General features: G+C 40.4%; 1 protein-coding gene across 11 annotated transcripts in view; it reads left to right on the top strand.

Moving 5' to 3' along the window:
- Positions 1-24450, top strand: part of PRPF18 (pre-mRNA processing factor 18) — a 103851-nt gene that overhangs the window by 32062 nt on the left and 47339 nt on the right. For 6 of the 11 annotated variants that reach the window (XM_027592109.2, XM_027592108.2, XM_027592107.2 and 3 more), the window contains 2 exons: positions 890-908; positions 8031-8103. In XM_027592109.2, the coding sequence (XP_027447910.1) occupies positions 890-908; positions 8031-8103 (92 nt within the window). Of the gene's footprint in view, positions 1-889; positions 909-8030; positions 8104-19904; positions 20219-21594; positions 21699-24450 lie in introns of those variants that run through there. The other 5 variants (XM_035729129.1, XM_027592111.2, XM_027592113.2 and 2 more) reach the window with 5 other exon arrangements.

The raw sequence follows: 24450 nt of genomic DNA, 5'->3' as shown, positions 1-24450 counted from the left end.
ATAGGAAAAAAAAGCAGGATACTGGAAATGCAAACTGGTGCAGCCACTGTGAGAAACAGTATGGAGGTTCCTCAAAAAATTAATAGAATTACCATATGGTCCAGTAATTCCACTAGTAAGTATTTACCCAAAGAATACCAAAACACTAATTTGAAAAGATATTTGTACCCCTGTGTTTATTGCAGTATTATTTACAATAGTCAAATTACAGAAGCTGCCCAAGTGTCCACTGATAGATGAACCGATAAACATGTGGTATATATATGCAATGGAATATTACTCGGCCATAAAAAAGAATGAGATCTTGCCATTTGCAACGACATGGATGGATCTAGAGGATATAATGCTAAGTGAAATAAGTCAGAGGAAGACAGATACCATATCATTTTAATCATATGTGGAATTTAAGAAACAAAACAGACAAACCAAAAAACAGACTCTTAAATGTAGTAGAGCAAACTGATGGTTACCAGAGGGGAGGTGTCGGGGGGATGAAGGAAATAGGTGAAGGAAATTAAAGAGTACCCTTATCTTAATGAGTAATGTACAGAAGTGTTGAATCACTATATTGTATACCTGAAACTAATAGAACACTGTATGTTAATTATACTGGAGTTAAAATTTTTAAAAGAGTACAAAATATGCACACAATTATTACAAAGTCTGTAAATATGCATAGAAAATATATACATAAGTTCTATGAAATGGTAACAATGATGGTGGTAGAGTTGGAATTATGTATGCTTTCATTTCTCTGTTTTCCAAATTTCTATAACATGGTTATACTAGTTTTAAAGATTCTATAATTTCAGCTTCCTGTTGAGACTAATTCTTTCTCTCATTTAAAGGATTATTTTAACAAATCTATTGGTGTTCTCATGTCTCCTAGGTCCTGGAAGGAGCCTTGAGTGAGTATAAGCCTAGCCATTTTGAGAAAGTCATTTCATTATCAAAAGCAGGTTGGGCCATTGATGAAAAATAAAAATAAAGAAGCAACAACAACAAAAATATCTTTTTCCAGACACTCCAAGGTAGACCTACTTACTGAAAATCTCTGCATTTATATTGATTATATTGATTTCTAGCATAGCTGGGCTCTGGTGCTCTTCTGGACGAACAGGTGGCCACAATTTGCTCACTTTCTCTTCCTCTTTGGCCGTGATGGGAATTAGTGTTGAAATCAGTAAGCCTTAATGATTGTCTCACTGACATGGGGTTCAGCTGTGCTTTTTTGTCCTCCAATACTGTTCATTTTTACGTTGAGGCAGTGGTTGGTAAGATCATAGACTTTGAACTAAGGCAAATATGGGTTCAGATTCTAGGTCTTCTGCTCATAGCTGTATGACTGTGGGCAAGTTATGTAATCATGCCAGGTCTTTGTTTGCTCAGGGGTGATATTACTTACCTTTAGGGATTGGAAGGTAGTTGAAGCAAGGCAAAGGAAGAGCTCTCCATAGAGCCATCACTCAGTTTTACCAAGTTGCTGCTGAGGGAGAAGGGCTCTGGCCCCTGAGTGGATCCTGTAACTTCCACTCCCCCCTTTCAGGGGAGGTCAGGGCAGGGCTGTGCTTAAAGACCTTATGTCTTTTGACTCAATGGATTCTGAAATATCATCTGCATTAATGACTCTCCTGGGACATTTGGAAATCACTATGATCTAGTGCCCAGATACTCTTAGGCAGCTACAGAATTTATTGAGGATAATAATTTCCAGAGGAGGCTGGGAAGGTGGCACTCTTTGTACACCTTAATGGTGGCAAAGATGAACAGATAAGTGAGTAATCCAGAAATAACCTCTGAATTTATATATAATAGCTCTCTGAACTCCCCTCCTCTGAATGCTCCCTTTTGTGGTATTTATTGCTTTACCACCACCTCTTCCTTCTATGATCCTGAACCTCTATGAGCCCAGCTCCTGGTCAAATCTATGTAGGAGCTCAGGCTGTTCAAAACACCTATAGGACACCCTGTAGCATGACAAGAGACATTATAATACAAGGCCATAGTCAATAAATACCAAATAGCGAGGGAAATGAGTCGGATGGGAGATGTCCCAGCTGTCCTTCTACCACTGTCCTCATCTGTCCTTGTCAGAGAGTCTGGGCCCTTTGTAATGACAAAGTCCGTAATTCTGGGTATCTCCCATATTCAGTACCTCTGTTCATACGTTTCTACCTCAAATTTTAGCACCTGTTCTCTATTACACACCCCAAAGACTCACCCCAGCAATCTTATATAAAGCCCCAAACAAGTGATTGGTGAGTTGATGTAGCCACAGCCTCTAAGAATAGTTCTAACTCTGGCCCAATGGGTGGGGCCCAGACTGAAAGATGGTTAAAGGATACTCATATACAACCCAGAGGGCAACTCCATTTCTTAGTCAAGAATACCCAGATGGGTAACTCTAGGTCTATCCTGTCTGATAGGAGGGACATTTTGGAAGAGATTAACCTGTCTGTATCCTTAAACTGGCCAGCTACTCCTAGCACATGAGTCCAATTCTCAATGTAGATGAATTCCTGCTCTGATACGTTGTGCACAGCTTAGAATGCCAAATATTTATTTCAGGATTGCACTCTGCTTTGGGTAGATATTTCTAATGCCTTTGGCTCTTGATTCCTTGCTCCACCTCCTGTTTGTGGGCATATACTTGTCCCTGTGATCTCATGCTTAATGTTGTCCTTGGGCATGGACTTTTAATTTCTCTTTACAATGACTTTGATTTACCCTTAGGATTACCTCTGCTTCTACCTCTTTGAATCAACATTTATGCCTGGTTGAACCCTTCCCTCATAACACCTGACATTACTTTCTCATGGCAGGTATTTTCACCCTAGCCCTGTTAATAGGAACCACATATAAGAAACTAACATATCAGTCTACCATCTACTATAAGGACTATAAATCTCTAGCAATTTTCACCTCTTTTACCCCACAAAACCCCAGTCTAGTAACACTCAGGGGAAAGATTTATGGAGAACAGAGTCAGAAACCATCCAGGTATGAACACTTGAAGACTGACAGGGTACTGGGGCGCCTGGGTGGCTCAGTCGTTAAGCGTTTGCCTTTGGCTCAGGTCATGATCCCAGGGTCCTGGGATCGAGCCCCGCATTGGGCTCCCTGCTCAGCAGAGAGCCTGCTTCTCCCCCTCCCACTCCCCCTGCTTGTGTTCCCTCTCTTGCTGTCTCTCTCTCTCTCTGTCAAATAAATAAAATCTTTAAAAAAAAATACTGACAGGGTACAGCAAAAAGAGGTGTGGCACGCAATTAGGAAGCTGTAAATAATACATTCATCTAACTATCTTGCTCATGGACTCTGATCTCTGCACTTTGTTACCTATGTTTCTTCTCTGTCTGTCTGTTCCTGACTCTAACCTGTTTCCTCTTGGCTGGATCCATTAACTTCTTGGCTGTTCTTCTTGATTTACCTCTTCCACGTTTCATTTTGACAATAGCCCTTATTCTCTGTCCCTTACCTGTCCTCCATCCTGTCTCTCCAGTGTGGAATGATCAGGTCCTCCTCCACCAACTGCTACTCTTTTCCTTGTTTCAGGATCTAGTTCTAATTGAACACCTCACCAGAACTGACCAGAGCACCCCACTCCTGAGCACCCCAGCTCCATCCCATTGGCAATAGATCCTTTGAATAGGACTAATACCCCCTATGGGGAATTTAGAAGAAAAGTGGTTAAGTTATAGGAGGAGGGGATGAGGCAAAGAGGTAGTAGGAAGTGGGAAAGGGTGAAACCAGGAAGAGCCATGGAGGGAGAGGAAGAATTGTAAGGTTATTCAGGTAACACTTGGGGGATAAAACATTTGAAAGAATGAAGACAAATGGTAAATGGAATTCTCTGAGAACAAAAGTAAAGTATGTGGAGGTGAGAGCTGAACATAGGAAAAGAAAATGGGTGTAATATTCAGAGGGGAGGTGTGTGGCAGGAGTGAGCACCGGGAAGGTGAGATACAGGGCCATTCCAAGATGAAATGATAAGGGTGGGCAACTAAAACATTAAGCAGATGGCTCCCATTAAAGGGCACGGTCATAGTTCTTATCTTGAAGAAAGGGATATTCTAAAGTTTATTTATTTTAGTAATTTCTACACCCAATGTGGGGCTCAAACTCACAACCCTGAGATCAAAAGTCACATGCTCTTCTGACTGAACTAGGCAGGTGCCCCAAGAAAGAGATATTCTAAAAGATGGCTTAAGTAAGTACAAAAATAACTATACAGCAAGGCAGACTGTTAACGACAACGAGAAAAGTACAAATAAAAGGTAAGGGGGTATAGAGGAAAGGATGCCATGGCAGTCAACACTTAGTGCTGTGCCTTGTATGGAATATATACTCAACAACACCATTTCAGGAGAAAAGCTGACATTGGAAGGGGTACACACGTGCTTTTGAAATTGCGTAGCTGATGTTTAATTTTCTACTAGTGTTTCTCAACAATGGATGCACATAAGAATCCCCTGGGAAACTTTTAGAATGACTGATATCCAGACTCCACATTCAGAGATTCTGAGTTAATGGATCTGGAGTAAGGCCTGGGCATTAGTATTTTTTTAAAGCTCCCAGATGATTCTAATGGTCAGCCAGGATGAGAAACCTCTGGTCTATGTGTATATATTTTTTTCTTTTGAAAGATTAAGGGGCTTAGAATCAAAGGGTAGAGACACAAATTTGGGAAAGAGGAGGCACAGATTCTAGATTTAGCACTAATGCCCATTAATACATCTTGGGTAATTTCCTGTCAGGAGCGCCTGAGAGGCTCAGTTAGTTGAGTGTCTGACTCTTGATTTTGGCTCAGGTCATGATCTCAGGGTCATGAGATTGAGAACCCAGCATTGGGCTCAGGTGCTGCTCAGTACGGAGTCTGCTTGTCCCTCTCCCTCCCCCTCTGCCCCCACCTCGGACTTGCTCATACATACCCTCTAGCTCTCTAAAATAAATAAATAAATCTTTAAAAAAAATGTTTTTCATCAATACAATTAAAAAGTGGTATATAAACTCAGGATAATATATTGTTTCTGTCCCTTGTCTTTCTCAGGAGTTTGGAGAATTAAACTTGGGGATTTTTCAGTAGGAAGTTACTATGTAAATACATTTAAATACTATAATCAAAGGAAAATCATGTTTGGTTTTTTTGTTTGTTTGTTTGTTTGTTTTTTACTTTTTAAAAATTGAGGTTGGGGCACCTGGGTGGCTCAGTTGGTTAAGCATCTGCCTTCGGTTCAGGTCATGATCCCAGGCTCCTGGGATCGAGTCCCACGTCAGGCTCCCTGCTCAGTGGGGAGTCTGCTTCTCCCTCTGCCCCTAACCCATGCTCGTGCTCTCTCTCTCTCTCACTTTGCCTCTCTCTCAAGTAAATAAATCTTTTGAAAAATGAGGTATAATTAGTTTCAGGTGTATCATGTTATTTTTGGTAACAAAAGTCTATTATGATTAAGAGTCCATTTATCATATTAATTTGTGCATTTTGACATCCATCATCTCATTTGTTTCTCTCAAAGTCTTTGCCGGTTAAGTATTATCTTTATTTTGCAAATGACTGACCTACAGTCACACCTCCTTATGTGACACAGCCACTCTCTATTTTTCTTTCTTCAGTCTTAGGTATCTTTCTAAATCTTTGTTGACATGGTATATTTTACAATGAGTCAGTAGCATTGGTTTTAATGTGAAGAGTAAAAACTATAGCCCTATTCAACCAATTGCCTAACTGACAGGATGATGGAATGGAAATAAAATATATTGTGGATAATTAAGTCAGGAGAAATTGGCATTTGCCATTGGCTGTTGCTAAGCAGATTAAAAAGACAAAAAACAGTAACAAACTACAATAAACTATTCAGGTTTTAGCATCATAACTGCTAAATAAATGTTGAAAGAATGAATAAGTGAATGGGTGAATTTTAAAATATTTATGGAAATGACCATAACGATACATAAAATCATCGAATACTTACATATGCCATGCACTATGTTTAGCCCTTTACATGAATTATCTCTCCCTCTCTCTCTCTTTTTTTAAGATTTTAAGTAATATCTACACCCAGTGTGGGACTTGAACCCACAAGTCCAAGATCCAGAGTTGCATGCTCCACTGACTGAGCCAGCCAGGTGCCCCTGTGTTATCTCTTTTTAATCAACACTAATTCTTTTAGGTTGTTATTATTATTATTCCTCATTTGACAGATGAAGAAACTGAAGTCCAGAAAGATTAATTATAGTGCTCACGCTCTGCCCCTTAGCTAAGGTCCCCAACGTCCTTAGCTACTGAATTTCATATTGCAATTGCCTGACCCTACTGTTCCGTGAGCAAGCCAGGCCCAAGCGCATCTATTTGTCTTTTCTGTTTGTGGTGCCACCTGCTGGAGATGGGACCTGCCCTTGTTACATTTCCCAACCACTATCTCTTCCAGCCATTTCTAGTAGTGACTTCCTGTTCCTGTCCGCACTGCTTGCCGGGGTACCTCTTCAGCCTTGAGTGGGGACAGGAATACGTGGCCACAGGGCTGATAATTTCATACATAACATGGAGACTCTGGCCCAGGGCATGGATTCCAGTCCTCTGGATTCTGCCTTTTGGCTCTCATCTCTTTGGTCTTACCCTTGTCAGCCACAACAAAAACCTGTGCATCCTCTGTCCAGACATTCTGCAGTTTATTGATTCTGTGGAAGCCATCAATTCTAAGGTGCACCATTAAGAGAAATTTACTATTAAGAAAAATAAACACACCCAAATATTATTTTATTTTTATTTATTTATTTTTTTAGAGCAGGGGTGGGGGGGTGTGCAGAGGGAGAGGGAGAGAGAGAATCTTAAGCAGCTTGCCACATCCAGGGCACAGCTGGATGCAGGGCTCGATCTCACGACCCTGAGATCATGACCTGAGACCAAATCAAAATTCGGACACTTAAGTGACCAAGCCACCCAGGCGCCCCATAAACACACCCAGTTATAATGACATGATGTCACCAATTGAGAGATGCATCCCTGTTTCAGAGAAGTTAAAATGTGTAAAAAAAAAAAAAGCATCTTAAAATTGATGAAATATAGTACATAAATGTGTTCTGAATGATTTTTCTGACACTTAGAGGCTGTTCATAACCAGCTTTTCTCATGACCACTGCTATTGCCAACTTGCAATGTTTGTCCCTTGTTTTAGATGCTGTGAACTGTAGCAGCTTTTGTCACAAATAGGGCTTTCTTCGAAAAATTGGTGAAGTGTGTATATTTTGGCATGTGGTGGTTCATACAGGAGAAGAGAATGGTAGAGCGCACTAAGGAATGGATACAATCAGTATGTGGGATATACCAGGTGATAGGGAGTTCAGGGAGGTTCTAGAAGTATCTCTTTTACCACTTCATGATGTGTAATATTTCCATCCCCCCCAAAAAAGTTCCTTCCTGCCCCTTTGTAGTCAGTTGTCAGTCCAAACCCTAGCTCCTGGCAGTCACTAATCTGCTATAACTATAGTTTTAACTTTTTAAGAATTCCTGTGCATGGAGGGGCACCTGGGTGGCTCAGTTGGTTAAGCATCTGACTCTTGTTCTCAGCTCAGGTCTTGATATCAGGATGACTTGATCTCAGGGTCGTGACTTCAAGCCCCACATTGGTGTCCATGCTGGGCGTGGAGGCTACTTAAAAAAAAAAAAATCCACGTGCATGGAATCATGCAGTGTATGGTATTTTGTGTCCGAGATATTTCACTTAGCATAATGTTTTGAAACTTTTTCATGTCATTGCATGTCTCAGCTGTTAATTCCCTTTTATTGCAGAATAGGACTCCTTTGAATGGATTGTACCGCAATTTATTTATCCATTTATCAGTTGGTGTACATTTGGGTCGTGCCCCAACCCACCAGGGGCACAATTCAGTCTTTAACCATTTAATATGATATTAGCTATAGGTTTTTTGTAAATGCTCTTTTTCCGAGTTTGCTGTCTTCTGCTGTGGGTGTTGGATTTTGTAAAATGCTTTTTTCCTCTGTCACTTAATATAGTCACATGCTTTTTCTTCTTTAGCCTATTGATATGGTGGATGACATGGATTGATTTCTGGATGTTGAACCACACCCTTGCATACCACTTCATTAAGGTATGTAATTCTTTTTATACACGGTTGGATTGAATTTGCTAATGTTTTGTTAAGGAATTTTGCGTCTTAGGTTTATGAGACATGTTGGTTTGTTGTTTACTTTTTCTGTACTGTCCTTGGTTTTGGTATCAGGGGAATGCTGGCCTCATAAAATGAGTTGGGAAGTGTCACCTCCTTTTCCATTCTCTGAAAGAAACTGTCCAAAATTTGTGTTAATGCTTCTTTAAATATTTGGTAGCTTCTCCCGTGAATCTATCAGGGCCTGAAGATTTCTGTTTATATCCCACAGATTTTTATACCCTGTGCTCTGTTTTTCATTCAGTTCAACATACTTTCTAATTTCCCTTGTGATTTCTTCTTTGATTCTATGGGTTATTTATAAGGGTGTTTAATTTCCAGTATTGGGGGATTTTTCTAGATGTCTTTCTGTTATTGATTACTAGTTTAGTTTGTTATCAGAAAACATGCAGTACATGGTTTTAATATTTTTAAATTTATTGAGACTTGTTTAATGTCCCAGAATATGATCTGTTTTAGTGCGTATTCCAAATGGACTTTAAAAGAACATGTATGTAGGGGCACCTGGCTGGCTCACTTGGTAGAGCATGTGACTCTTGATCTTGGGGTTGTGAGTTCAACCTCCATGTTGTGTGTAGAGCTCACTTTAAAAAAATAAATAGGGGTACCTGGGTGGCTCAGTCGTTAAGCATCTGCCTTTGGCTCAAGTCATGATCCCAGGGTCCTGGGATCGAGCCCCATATTGGGCTCCCTTCTCTTCGGGAAGCCTGCTTCTCTCTCTCCCACTCTCCCTGCTTGTGTTCACTCTCTCGCTGTGTCTCTCTCTGTCAAATAAATAAATAAAATCTTAAAAAAAATAATAAAAATAAAAAATAAATAAAAGAGCACATATGCATTCTGAAGTTCAGGGTAGATTGTTCTATAAATTTTAACTAGCTCATGTTAGTTTTGATAGTGTCCAAGCCTACTGTATTCTTACTGATTTTCTGTCCATTTATTCTATCAATTCCTGGTAGTAATGTATGGAAATCTCTACCTCTAATTTTGGACTTGTTTACTTCTTTCAATTCTAACAGTTTTTGCTTCATGTATTTTGATGCTATGTCATTAAATACATACACATTTAGGATTGCCTGTCCTCTTGTTATGTCAACATCTTTATCATTATAAAATCTCTCTTGCTCCTTAATAATATTCCTTATTCCAAAGTTTACTTTGTCTGATATTAGCCACTCCCAATTCTTTTTATTAATGGCAGCATGCATATATCCTTTCCCATCCTTTTATCTTTAACTTATTTGTGCTTTTATATTTAAATTAGGATTCTTGTGGATATCATATAGTTGGGTCTTGTTTTTTGTTTTAAGTCCACCTGATAATCTCTGCTTTTCAGTTATACTGTTTAGGCAATTTATATTTAATGCAATTATTGATTTAAATAGTTTGTTACCTTTCTTTTATTTTTTAAATTTTATTTATTTTTTAAAGATTTTATTTATTTATTTGACAGAGAGAGACACAGCAAAAGAGGGAACACAAGCAGGGGGAGTGGTAGATGGAGAAGCAGGCTTCCTGCTGAGCAGGGCGCACAATGAGGGGCTTGATCCCAGGACCTTGGGATCATGACCTGAGCCGAAGGCAGGTGCTTAACAACTGAGCCACCCAGGCAGCCGTTTGTTACCTTTCTTTTAAAGAGATTAAACAATTAGGAAAAATCTTTTATATTTTATCCACATATTTAGCATTTCCATACTACTTTTTAGTCCTTTTGCAACATTTTTATTCCATATGAAGAACCTCAACATCTTTTTTTCATTTTTTATTTATTTATATATTCAGTTTTTTTAAAGTTTTTATTTATTTATTCATAAGAGACACACAGAGAGAGAGGCAGAGGGAGAAGCAGGCTCCTCGCTGAGCAGGGATCCTGATACGGGACTCGATCCCAGGACCCTGGGATCATGACCTGAGCCAAAGGCCGACGCTTAACCATCTGAGCCACCCAGGCGCCCAACATTTCTTTTTCTTTAAAAGATTTATTTGTTGTAGAGAGGGTGGAAGGGGTGGAGGGGGAGGGAGAGGGACAAACAGACTTGGCCCTGAGCACTGAGCCCCATGTGGGGCTCTATCGCAGGACCCTGAGATCATGACCTGAGCCGAAACCAAGAGTCGGATGCTTAACCAACTGCGCCACTCAGGTGCCCCAAGAAATGCCCAACATTTCTTGTAGCACAGACTTGCTGATGAATCCTCTCAACATTTTTTGTCTAAAAAATTTTTTTTAGTTCATTTCCATTTTTAATGGATATTTTTGCTGAGTGTAGAATTCTAGGTTGGCAGTTTTTTCTTTCAGTACTTTAAAAATGTCACTCCTTTGTCTTCTAGCTTGTGTCATTTCTTTTTTTAAAGATTTTATTTATTTGAGAGAGAGAGAGAGGGAGAGCACAAACAGGGGGGAGGGGTAGAGGGAGAGGGAGAAGCAGACTACCCACTGGACAGGGAGCCTGATGTGGGGCTCAATCCCAGGACCCTGGGATCATGACCTGAGCTGAAGGCAGATGCTTAACAGACTGAGCCACATAGGCACCCCTAGTTTGTGTCATTTCTAATAGGAACTCTAGTCATTCTTTCCTTTGTTCCTCTTTACAAAATGACTTTTGGGGGGCAGCTTTAAACATATTCCTTTATCACTGTGTCTCACAAATTTGATTATGGTGTGCTTTGGTGTAGTTTTCTGTTGGGTTCATGAGCTTTTCGGATCTGTGTGTTTTCTAGTTTTCATCATATTTGGAAAAATTTTGGCCATTGCTTCTTGAAATATCAACCCCCCTGTGTGTCCCCCCCCCCCCCGTGCAACCTCTGACTTCCTGGGGCTCCAATTACAGACACCTTAGATTGCTTGATATTGTCCCATTGGTCACTCATGCTATATATATATTTTTTTCATTTCATTTCAGATATTGTGTTTTTCATCTCTAGAAGTTCTATTTGGTCTTGTTTTCTTCCCTTTCCCTCTTCATTATGTTTATGTTTTCCTTTGCATTCCTGAGTATCTGGAGCATATTTATAGTAGCTGGTTTAGAAGCTTTCCTAGTTCATCATCTCTGTCATTTCTAGGTTTATTTATATTGATTGACTTTTCTCCTGGTTATGGATTATATTTTCTGCATGTCTGGTAATTCTGTTTGGATCTCAGGACACTGGATTTTTATGTTTTGGGGTGTGGGATTTTGTTGTATTCCTTCAAAAATATTGGCCTTTTATCTGACAGGCAGTTAGGTTAGTTGGAATCAGTTTGATCCTTTTGAGGCTTGCTTTTCTGCTTTGTTAGGGTGAATCAAAGCAGTCTTCAGACTAGGATAATTTAGCACCACTACTTGGGTGATTCCCTTCTGAAGACTTCATCTTATGTCTGAAAAATGCCCATCCCTACATGAGCTCTGGGCATTGTATGTCCCACTGCTTTATGTTGGTTCTTTACTCAGTCTTGGGAATTTCATCCAAATATATGCAGATCAGAGGGCGCTAGGGTGCCTCAGTTGGTTAAGTGTCTGCTTTCAGCTCAGGTCATGATCCCAGGGTCCTGGGATCGAGTCCTGCATCAGGCTCCCTGCTCAGTGGGAAGCCTGCTTCTTCCTCTCCCTCTACCTGCTACTCCACTGGCTTGTGCTCTCTCTCTGTCAAATAAATAAATAAAAATTCTTTAAAAAACAAAAAACAATAAACAAATATATGCAGATCAGGATTCAGCCAATTTTTTTGAAGGGTCTCCTCTGCAGATTTCTCTAGAGCTGCCCCTGGACACCTTTTTCCTCTCTAGTACTCTGCCCCCAAAAGTAGCTTCCTCAATCTGCCAGCACTTTTTCCTCAACTCAGTGAGACAACTGGGTGATATTTTGATTTCCTATATCTGCGTTGTATCCTGGAAACTGCCTCCATGTGGTAATTTTGGGCTAAGGCTCACCTCATTTGTTTTCCTTCTCTTAGGAATTGTAGCCCTTTGTTGTGTGTTGTCCAATGTCTGAAAAATAGTTAAGTTTCATATACCTTGCCTGTTTTTCTAGTTGTTTGTGGTGGGACAGCAGTTCCTATAGCAGTTAGTCCTTCAGGCCAAAAGCAACTGTCCACTATACTTTTCCACCACTTTTGTGACTATTATTGGAAACGTATGCTTCTCTATGATCTTCAAGGTCATTATCTCCTGTTACGAAAACCCTGCTCCATATTATAAGTGAAACAGGAACTTATATATTACCTTTCAAAAGTTGACATTTGCGCCGAATGTACAAAAGCAATAGCAAGTTTGCTGATGCATTGGCAGGAACCAAAGCAGTATCACTGAATTGCACAGGGAGTCCTATTCATCATCCACCTGCAATCACACACACAAAAGCCAGTTTCACTCAAGAAATGTTCTTTTTTTTTAAGATTTTATTTATTTATTTGACAGAGAGAGACACAGCAAGAGAGGGAACCCAAGCAGGGGCAGAGGGAGAGGGAGAGCAGGCTTCCCACCAAGCAGGGAACCCAGTGCAGGGCTTGATCCCAGGACCCTGGAATCATGACCTGAGCCGAAGGCAGACACTTAACGATTGAGCCACCCAGGCGCCCCACTCAAGAAATGTTCTTAAACAAAGTAAAAATTAATTTTACCCACTCTTGACACATGAGTAGGCATCTTTTTAATACTCTGTGTGATGGAACGGGAAGTACACATAAGCAGTTCTGCTGCATACTGAAGTATGATGGTTGGCTTCAGGGAAAGCGCTGTGTAATTGTTTGAATTGCAAGCTGAACTAACCCTTTTCTTCATGGGGCACTACTTTTACTTAAAAGAACAACCAGTGGACAAACACAGTTATTCAGATTTGGGTATTTGGCGGATGTTTTCTTGCAAATAAACGAAGTGAGCCTGTCTCTTAGAGAAAACAACTGACAATATTTGTTGCTGGTGATAAAATATGAGCTTTCAGTGAAAATTAGCATTTTACAATTATAAATTATGTCTGCCACCATGAGCTTAATAGCTTCCCAATAATTAAAAGACTTTTCTGATGAGATTCAGGGGGTGATATTAACGGATGTGATTTTATTTTATTTTATTTTATTAAAGATTTTATTTATTTATTTGACAGAGACACAGCAAGAGAGGGAACACAAGCTGGGGCTGTGAGCCAGAAAGTTTGAATTATCTGTTATTTATTTATTTTATTTTTTTATATTGTTTATTTATTTGACAGAGAGAGAGCAAGAGGAGGGACACAGGCAGGGGGAGTCGGAGAGGGAGAAGCAGGCTCCCTGCCAAGCAGGGAACCTGATGCAGGACTCGAACCCAGGATCCTGAGTTGAAGGCAGACGCTTAACTGACTGAGCCACCAAGGCGCCCGTGAATAATCTGTTCTTTTAAAGATTGCATGCAGTGAAAACTTCGGGATCTGGTGCTTTTTAAATGGGGGGTGTATAATCACCTTTTCTTTCCACTGTAATTGCTTATTTCAGTTTTATACTTTTAGTTGAACAATTCTCATAAGTTTTTGTTAGGAAATCATATATTTTACGTTTTTTATTCTATTGCCATTGTGTTGCAGGTAGTATTTCTCACATTTCCTTTAATGCTTTTTGTACTCTAGGTTATTTCTCCTTTCTTATTCCTAATCTTGAATTTTTTTTCTCCTGAACCCACTCTTTATTTCATTCAGTGCCCACATCCCACTAATAAAACAGTACAAAAGCTTTGGGATGAAGGGAATACAAGGCGAGAACACAGCAGACAAGCACTGTCCAGGAAGACAGAAAGGGCCTGATGGGTGTGTGGGCTGTCCCTCTCGTTTGATCGCTGCGAAAGTTCCAGACAAAGAGACACCAGTGGAGATTGCCAGCTGGTCTCTCAGCCTAGGCTTCACAGGGCTGTTGTTTGTAGATCCACCAGGATCCAAGCCTTTCTTCTCAAATTTTAACACCCTTAACTTCAGTTGTGCATGTGTTACCAGATTTGGATCAGCCTTTGCCGTAACTGGCTAACCCTATTCACAGAAATGGCTGATGTGAAAGCTAGAATGCCAATTTAATAGTTTCCTAACAAATGAACCTGAACACCTGTGTCTGCTGATCAATGTATTGCTTTCTTTTGCATGCAAGTGTTTATGGTCTCCTAGATACTGCTCCTGGAGATGCATCTGTAAGGGAATGAGGAAGGAGGCAGGGTTTGGCAGAGAGCCTTGCAACTCATACCTCCTGTGACCCCATGGAGAGCTCTGCAGTGAGAATGACCCTTTGAGATGCTCAAAGTTGAGGCAATGAGCTGGGCTTTGGAATCCCCACATCACTCGGTCATTGGTCATGGACACCGCCTGGGAGAGCCTGTAACCATGGAGGACACAGGTCCGTGCAGCCTGGGGCTTCACCCAGTGAGGGATGTGCGCCTCCTACTCCCAGCTGATGGGGGATGGGTGCCTGGGTCCTAAAGAGAGGTCCTAGGCAGAACAACACCACAGCATTCACTACAAACACATTGGTTGTAAGATACATCCTGAATTCCGAAACATTAACTATGAAGAAAGTGCACCTTAAAATAAGGGTGGAAATATGTTGTAAAGATTCAGTAGTGTTTTTTGGTATAGAGATGCAAGCTGGACTCCAGGAAGAATCCAAGTAGAGAATTGGAAATCTAGAGGGTCTCAGGGATTATTCTCCGTTGTCTGTCATTTATGATTTTTTTTTGAAAATCTATTTTTCTCTTCCTTCTTGATATTCCAACTTTCTTCACTGAAGAGTTTAACGGAGCCCACATAGGAGGTGGATGATGGCCAGCACTGTGCTGGTGAATATATAAACTGGCTCTCTGGTGGAAAAGAAGTGTGCATATATATTCATGTAATTACTTACTGATATCCTTACTGATATAAAGGATATGAAGGACACAACATTAGGTAATAATGAATAATAATAGTTATTAGGTAATAATGAATACAATTTTTTTTTTGCTGTGAGTTCCATATAGCCAGTTGATTCTCACAGAATGCTTTAATTGTTTTTTGCAGAACTCTTGTATCCCCAGCTAACCTGTGGTTATAAAGGATGAATGAGTCTAGCTCTGACATGAATGCTAGTTAATATTTTTGCCTAAATTAATGAATAAGGCAAAAGTGAAACAACAAAGGTACACGTTAGAACTTCATTTGTTTGTCATGTGAGATGACTTCTTTATTGAATCAGATAATAGTTCTTGAATCCTGGAAGAATATCTCCTTCAGTCTTTTTCCTCTTTACTTACTAGGCAACAGCTGCAGACACAACACTTTTAAATTTCACTTGTTATCAGTTGTTTTTGACAGGTGAGAGATTTTGCTCCTCAGGGGATGTTTGGCAATGTCCAGAGACATTTTTGCTTGTCATAACTATAGATGGAGGGTGTTACTGGCATCTAATAGATAAATAGATGCCAAACATCTCTCTCCCCAAAAAGAATTATCTGCTCCAAAGTTGAGAAACCCTGATTTGTATTAGTAACATTTTCTCCATAACTCTTTAAAGTTTAGACAATCAACAAAATCATAAATCAAGTCCAGATTTGTAGCGATTGCCAATTTCGGTGGTGTAAATATTCCCACTGTGGCTGATTGAATCTACCAATATGACATTTCACAAGTGTGGAGTTGTTGAAAAATGTGCGGTAGCACGTCACGTGGAGTTTCCACCACAAAGAGGCAATAGTTATAACTAACTGCAAGAGTATAAATTATAGTAAAATGTCGTAATATGATTGTATGTAATAGGTTCTGTGTATTTATTACCTGTGTTTATAAAGTACTTGTGTAAATAAACATTTAACTTTTAATAATGGCGTGCTTAACAGCTGACTCATAAAATTCTTAAAGATTTAGCAGTTTGCTCTTGCAGGTCAATAAAGACTGGTCTGGCTCCAGCTTGCTACTGAAATGGCTATCCACCACTTGAATTCACATTTATATTTCCTGCATCTTAAAAAGATCGACCTGGGGTGCCTGGGTGGCTCAGTCGTTGGGCATCTGCCTTCGGCTCGGGTCATGATCCCGGGGTCCTGGGATCGAGCCCCACATAGGGCTCCTTGCTCAGCAGGAAGCCTGCTTCTCCCTCTCCTGCTCCCCCTGCTTGTGTTCCCTCTTTCGCTGTGTCTGTCTCTGTCAAATAAATAAATAAAATCTTAAAAAAAAAGAAAAGGAAGATCGACCCAATTCCAACGCCAGTTTTTTAGGGAATGGTCTCTGGTTGGCCCAGATTGGGTCAGGTACCTGTCCATGGTATAGCCACACAAAGCAGGTATGTGCATGTGGCTGAATCCAAAGGCAGCCTATCCCCTCCCATTAGGAAATTTCTGGAAGCATCACCGTGCGTGGGAGGGCACCCTTGGAGGAGTCCATGACTGTTACAGATACACAGGCACTTGCTTCCTCCTCCACTCCTGTTTATCAAGACTCCATGCAGACTGAGTTTCTGACTCATCCACTTTTTCCTCCCCAGAGAGATTTCAAAATAATGTATTAGATCAGTGGTTCTCAAAGTGTGCTCCCTGGATCAACAGCAGCTGCTTCATTTGGGAGCTTGTTCAAAAAGCAAATTATTGGGCACGACTCCAGACCTCCTGACTGAGCTGTTCTGGGGATGGGGACCAGTAGTCTGGGTTTCAAAAGGTCCTCCAGGTTATTCTAAGGCAAACTGAAGAATGAGGGCCACTGTACTAAATTATCTAGCTTTAAAAAAGTTACATTCTATTCTTTAGGACAGCAACAAAACAAACCCAGGTCATCCTGATTAAATTTGGTATTTCTTCCAGTCTTCAGAAATGACAATCTCCCTTTGGATGAATTACTTGAGCAGAACAATAATCTCATCAATCTTATATTGATTTTTACTCTTTCTTCTTTTAGAAAATGACTGGTCTTTTATTTCTGTGAATACTTTATTATAACCTCACCTATGCTATTAAATCATGTTTGTCTTACATAAGTTAACTTTTCAGGATCTATTTCTTGATTCCCAAGGTAGCTGGTAATATCCCCAAGAGTAGGGGCGACATTTTGTATTTGGTTTAGGCCATAGAAACTAAAGTAGTATAGAGCTCACAGAAGACACCTAAATATTGGTTGAATAATTATGAAGATTTACACAAATATTTATTGTCAATCCCTTGCTTTCTTTTATTGGCATTATTTAAAGTTTATCACATAATTTCTAAAGTAGTTACCCTGGAAAACTTTATAAAGAATTTCAATAATTAAAACAGAAAATGACTGCTCTCTGGATATTTTCTCCAAATTATGGGACTTGTATCAAGTTATGCTGTGGAGAAGAAAAGAATCACCAGTGGTTACTATTGACAGATAACAAGCCGATATTTTGATGTGTTTCCTTGCAATAATTTTTTTCTAAGTCTATATGCTTTTCTAATCAAAAAGTGACCATATACTAGATTTCTAGTTTCATTAGTTTACTTTTTCATTAAGCACTGTATCATGAGCATTCTCACATAATTGAATATTTTCTGAAACATGGTTTTTAATGTTCTAGATTATTCTGTTCTATGTATGAACTGTAAGTTATTTAACCATTATCCCATTTAGGATATTTGGGTTGCTAACAATATTTCACTTTTTAAATAACTACTGTGATGGAATGGGATGCAGTTTTTTTTTAAGGTTTTGTTTATTTGTTTATTTAGAGTGCATGAGCAGGGGGAGGGGCAGAGGGAGAAGGAGAAAGAACCTGAAGCCGACTTCCAGCTGAGTCTGGAGGGAGGGGCGGGCCTTAATCTAATGACGCTGAGATCTTGCCCAGAGCCGAAATCAAGAGCCGGATGTTCCACCGACTGAGCCACCCGGTGGCTCCAGGATGCATAGTTTGAAAATGAACACATTCTCCCTTAGAGTTAGGATGGGTTGGTTCTCTCCTGGTCGTCTTTTTTCCCTTCTGTATTGAAAAGCTTACTCATCACTTTGCTTGTTCAAGTACACATCTTTCTTCCATCTCAAGCCTTTGTCAAGATTTAATGCACATGTTTCCATAAACACCGAAATCAGTGAGAGTCTGAAATTTAAAAGGAGCCTGTTTTTGGTAGCTAGTTGTTTCTCTGGTTTGCACTTACTGTCTCCCATTGGCCACTTGTTCCTTTGTTGGAAACTTCCATTATTGTACTATCATCCCTGTCAGTCCTTCATTCAGGGTTTTTTGTTGTTTTTTTTTTTAAGATTTTATTTATTTATTTGAGAGAGAACATGAGAGGGGTAAGGGTCAGAGGAGGAGCAGACTCCCCGCTTAGCAGGGAGCCAATGTGGGACTCGATCCTGGGACTCCAGGATCATGACCTGAGCCGAAGGCAGTCGCTTAACCAACTGAGCCACCCAGGCGCCCCTCGTTCGTGTTTCTGTGTAATAATCTCTTAACCCTAAAACAGGCAAATGCTAATAAATTCTTTGCTTAGGGAATTATAAATGACTCGGGACACCAATAGCCATATAAGAGTGCTGCCATGTTTATTAATTCAAGGACCTTTTCTTTGTAAAATATTTTAAGCTTTCCAAAGCCCTAAAAATTAGCACAGCATCTTAGGTCAGAGAATGAGTTAACTTCCTATGTTGATTTATTTCTGGTAAAAGTCAGCTATCTTTTGGATGAAATGTAACCAACACACACACACACACACACACACACACACACACGTACAAAACTTTGTAAATTGATCGAACAGTTCTCTACTGTCTTTTATTTTGATAAATCATCTTACTCAGTATCAGTCGACTGAACTGAATGATATTTCTTTCCTTTTTGAGTGGGAAAAACTAACCTGTCAAATATTCTTCAGTTACGATTTATCTGGAATTTCAAAAACATCTTCAATGGCATAGAACCAAAGATAAATGCTTTGTAAACAGTTCTTAGGGTCTTTTTAAAATTAAAATCTTAGACATAATTTTTCTCCACGATTTAATTTTTCATCTTGGGTTGGACTTAGACACACACACACACACACACACACACACACACACACACACACACACACACTCTTTCTGATTACATCTCCAATCATGTCACTGAAAATCTTGATTGCTGAACAAATGACCATAACAATTATCTCAGTTAGCTTGGGGTAAGTGTTCAGTTATCACCAAGATTTGTAAGCAGTTTAGAACTGGGAAATGAGAGACATTTACTTTTGAAGCCACTTAAATGGATGTAGTTGCTTAACATTACAGGAAATTTAACGGGGTGGCAATGAACACTGCCCCTTTATTCTGTACTAAGGAACTAATAGTATTGCTCAGGGTTTTCCCACTTTATTTTTTTCAAGAACTGTTTTTTTTTTTGTTTTTTAAGATTTTATTTATTTGACAAAGAGAGAGACAGTGAGAGAGGGAACACAAGCAGGGGGAGTGGGAGAGGGAGAAGCAGGCTTCCCATGGAGCAGGGAGCCCGATGTGGGCCTCGATCTCATGATCCTGGGATCATGACCTGAGCTGAAGGCAGATGCTTCTCGACTGAGCTACCCGGGTGCCCCAAGGGTTTTCCCACTTTAGTGCATTCATTTTGGCAGGCAGGTAACTTAAGGAACTCTGGTGTGAACTGGTTTAATGAGTAAGGATCTGGCCCTAATTAATATAATTGAAGTGTTCTATGAGGAGGCTTTTGCTTCTGAACTAGCAAATACAAGGAGGTGTAATAACTTCTCTTTAAAAATATGGCATGTCGACCTCCACAGTCTTCCAGAAGACTCCTGTTTCAGCCTACTTTTCCATTGTTATCTCCCCTAGCATAAACGACAGGCGCGCTGCCGGAGGGCGCCGCCAGGGGGCGCAAGTCTACAGCGGCTTCGTCAACAATAGGGGCCCTGGAGCACTCCCTCCCCTCCTCTCGCTTGCTTCAGCTTCCGCCGGAAGCGGTTATTGTCAGTCGTTGTCAGGTATTTGAGCTTGTTTGTGGTGGGCTCGCGTGCCTGACTGGGTGAGGCTTGGTTCCGGGACCCCGAGAGGGAAGCTCGAGCGTAAACCCGGGCAGCGGGATGGACGTTCTGAAATCGGAGATCCTCCGGAAGCGGCAGCTGGTGGAGGACAGGAACCTGTTGGTGGTGAGGATCCTTGGGGGTGGTGGGGCTTTGGCGGTCGAAGACGTGTGTGGGTGGGTGGCACTGGGGGTGAGAGGAGGGGTGAAGGGGTTTGGGCAGAGATGAGGCTTGGTGGGAGCTCCGCAGCTACCCGGAGCGGCCCCTCTAGACCCACCCTTTGACACCTCCCTCGGGAGTCTTAGAGAGGTGGGGAATTTCAGCAAACCCCAAGATTTTGGCAAATTTCTCCCCAGCTGCCCCTTTTCCCTCGAAGTTTCCCCTTCTGCCCCTTACACCCACTTCCATCTGTCCGTATTCTGCGAACGTGCCCCGGTTCTGGTGGTTCACGTCTGTCGTTTTACTAAGGGTTTGTGCCCGGCTGAAAGGAGAGTAAGGGCAGGCCCAGAATTATTTAAAATTTGTAACTCCGTCCTACTGTTGAAACCTGAGTTTTTATTACATCCCCCCCAACACATAACAGAAGTCTCTTGGCCAGCCCTTCGCTTGATAGGACGGCTAAAACTGTTGTAGACAAACAGTGGAGAAAAAGGAGAATTGCATGATTTAGAAACTTCCTTAACTAGATGTTCATGACTTTGTTGCTAACAATAACTGAGACCAGGGGTTCTCAAAGCCTTGGGCCTCCGGAGCCCTTTACACTTTTCCAAACTGAGGATCACAAAGGGCTTTTGTTTATGTATTTATCGATATTTACCGCATTAGAAGTTAAAGCTGAGAAGTTTTTCTTATTGAAGTTTAGTTGACATAGAAAATTGTATTAGTTGCAGGTGTATAACATAGTGATCGACAATTACAAACATTAGGAAATGCTGACCACAGTGTAGTTTAACATCTGCCACCCACAAAGGTATTAAAATGTTAGAGTGTATTCTCAATGCTGCACTTTTAATCCCAGTGACTTAATTTTATAACCGTAAGTTTGTATCTTTTAGTCCCCTTTACCTGTTTTGCTCGAGCCCCACCCCCATCACCATTTGTCTGTATTTGTTAGTTTTGGTTTTTTTCTTTTTGATTCCATATGTAAGTGAGATCATATGGTATTTCTTTCTCTGACGTCACTTAGAGTAATACCCTCTAGCTCCATCTGCATTGTCTCAAATGGCAAGATTTCATTTTTTATATGCAACTATATAATTTTATATAGACTCGACGATTTATAGTCTTTATCTTTCTGCTTCGAAGCATCCAACAGTAGTTTTCAAATTTTTTACTGCCCCAGTCACTTTAAGAAATTTTTATATTTTGCTCTGATATGTATATGGAAAAAGTTTCATGAAACAGTTCTTAACTACATGTGATTCTATCATGTTTTAATCAGTTGTTTGATTTAAAAATGCTGGTTGGGAATCACTGAATTGTTTTCATTACCTTATCTGTAGCTGGAAAACACCTGTCTATGTTACGTTGTTCTGGAAGAGCTGCCTCAACTTGGTCATTTCAAATGATGTCGCAGCTTTTTATTGTTAGTTCGAGAGTTGAAATAGTAAGTACTTACTGTGAGTGCCTCTTTGTTAAATTGGAGAAGCTCTTAAAATAGCCTCCTGTCACCTGTCCTAAATGATCTGCCTGGTGTAACTACTCAGAGGTAAGTGTATTCTCTGCGGTGCTCTCATTCCAGTGCTTTGGGGCCTTGGTGTTGGTGAATCTTGAGTTAACACAGAGCATCATTATGTGGAAAACCCAGGGGGCTTAAGAAACAGCAGAGCATAATTAGCAGTTTTCGTTGTCATTATGAGGATGGGCTTTGTGTAGAATTCTAGCTTTTTCTCCCCGGTATTTATTGAATGTTTTCTATATATGTTACTCTGTGCCGCAGAGGATTAAAAAAAAGTCATGTTTGATCCTTTAAGGAATATGCATTCTGTTTCACAGAAAATAGAGAAGCCAACATGCAAGATATTCCTTGCTTTTTCTCCCGTTAAAACAGGATGAGGTATCAGTTAAAGCTTGGGTCAAGCCTTCCACCTCCACGCTGGATCCCAGCTCATCCTAGCACCACCAGGAACCTGAATGTCACGGATCTCATTTCTTCCTGTGCCTTCAGTTTACTGGTCTACCCCCATCAACCCTGAAACATACTGATGTCTCTTCCATCTTTAACAAGGTGTTTTTGTTTTTTATAACTAGGCTTCTTAAAATAAGTTTTAATCCCTACACCTTAACATGATGCACAAAGGTTCCTGCCCCACAGCGGTACTGAATTGGTTCTAATCAGGGACAGCAGTGACCTCCATGTTTTCTAGCTGACCTCAGCAGCATTTGACACTCTTGACCAGTCTTATTTCTACATGTACCCCTTCACCTATCCTCCTTTATGATAGTACTAAAAGAATTTTGGACTTAAAAAGGTCAAGAGTTAGTAATTTCTGTGCCGGTGAAAATCTGTGCCCATTAAACCCCAGCAACAGAGTTCTGGCTCTTTTGAACCTTTTTTCATTTTTTCAGTTATTTGAACTTGCCTTTCTTACTCATCCTTTTCTTTATAATAGTCTTCTATAATTTTTTTTTTTTTTTTAGATTTTATTTATGTATTTGACAGACACAGTGAGAGAGAGAACACAAGCAGGGGGAGTGGGAGAGGGAGAAGCAGGCTTCCCGTGGAGCAGGAATCCTAATGGGGCTCGATCCCAGGACCCTGAGATCATGACCTGAGCCGAAGGCAGACGCTTAACAACTGAGCCACCCAGGCGCTCCAGTAGTCTTCTATAATTTTCTTCAGCTCCTTACTTCATGGTCAGTGAGTAGCCTTTGAAAGGTCCTTCCCCCCTCCCCCCCCCCCCCCCCCCCCCCCCGTGTAGGCAAAAAACATTTACTGTCCTGTTGATAGCGTATTTTGATATCTGCAGAGTAGATTTTTTCTTCATTTTACTGTAAAAATTTTCATTTGTGCAGAAGACTTAAAATTGTACAGTTAGAGGGGTGCCTGGATGGCTCAGTTAAACATCTGCCTTAGGCTCAGGTCATGACCTCGGGGTCTTGGGATCGAGCTGTGGGTAAGGTTCCCTGCTCAGCAGAGAATCTGCTTCTCCCTCTCCCTTTGCCCCTCCCCACCACTTGTGACTTCTCTTTCTCTCTCAAATCTTAAAAACTTTAAAAAATTGTACAGTTTGAAATTCATATGCCACAACCTAGATTCTGTAGTTAAACCTGCATTAACATTTTGCTCTATTTGCTTTATCATGTACCTGTCCAGAAACTACTTCAGAGTAGTTATAGCAGTCAGAACTTTTTAGGATCGGTGATAGGCTATTTTAGTAGCTTCTCCACAGTTTGAGGAAGGGGGGACTCACAAGGTTAAGTATTTCAACTCTCACAGCTTAACAATAAAAAGCTGGGACACCACTTGAAATGACCAAAGATGAGGGAGCTCTTTGGGAACCATACAGACAGGTGTTACTCAGCTGCAGGTGGGGTAATGAAAACAATTTAATGATCTTAATATATTTCAAGTTAAGTTACAGACATTGGTACACTTTACCCCTAAACAATTTGGTGTGCATATCATTAATGATCGTTCAGTGTTTATTTATATGTATTTTTATGTGTATACACAAATTTATATATTAAGAAATACATCAGTGAATTTTGACAAATGCATATGCCTATATGCCTGTGTAATCCCATCTGTATCAAAATATAGAATATTACCTCATTCCATCTTCCAGTTATTCCCTTTGCCTACCACCCTCAGAAGCCACCACTGTTCAGATTTCTTTGCACCAGTGGTTGGTTTTGCCTGCTCTAAAACTTCACAGGAGTGGAATCATCAGACTGTGCTCTCCTGTGTTCCACTATGTTTCATCATAATGGTTTGAGTTTTATTCATGTTGGATAGATGAGTTGTTCCTTTTTTTTTTTTTTGCAGAGTAGTATTCCATTGTATAAATAGAGCCGGTTTGTGAATCCATTCTTCTGATGGGCTCTTGCCAGGATTTGGCTCTGAAGATGAAAGCTGCTGTGGAACTTGCTTTATAAGTCTGATGTTTGCATTTCTCTGAGGAAAATGCCGGGGAGTGGAATTGCTAGGTCAGAGTACATATATGTTTTTATAAAAAGCCACCAGACGTTTTTCCAGTGTGCATGGACCACGTTACACATCTACCAGCAAGGAGGGTTCAGAGGTCCTCCAGTCGTGCGAGCAGTTTGTGTTGTCAGTCTTCTTAATTTCAGCCATTTGGAGGATTCTAGTGATACTGCATTGTGGTTTTAATTTGTATCTGCCTGATGATGATGAT

This window comes from Zalophus californianus, chromosome 9, assembly GCF_009762305.2.
Source record: "Zalophus californianus isolate mZalCal1 chromosome 9, mZalCal1.pri.v2, whole genome shotgun sequence".
NCBI lineage: Eukaryota > Metazoa > Chordata > Mammalia > Carnivora > Otariidae > Zalophus > Zalophus californianus.
Note: the sequence above shows the minus strand (reverse complement) of the source record. Positions and strands in the feature narration are given on the sequence as shown.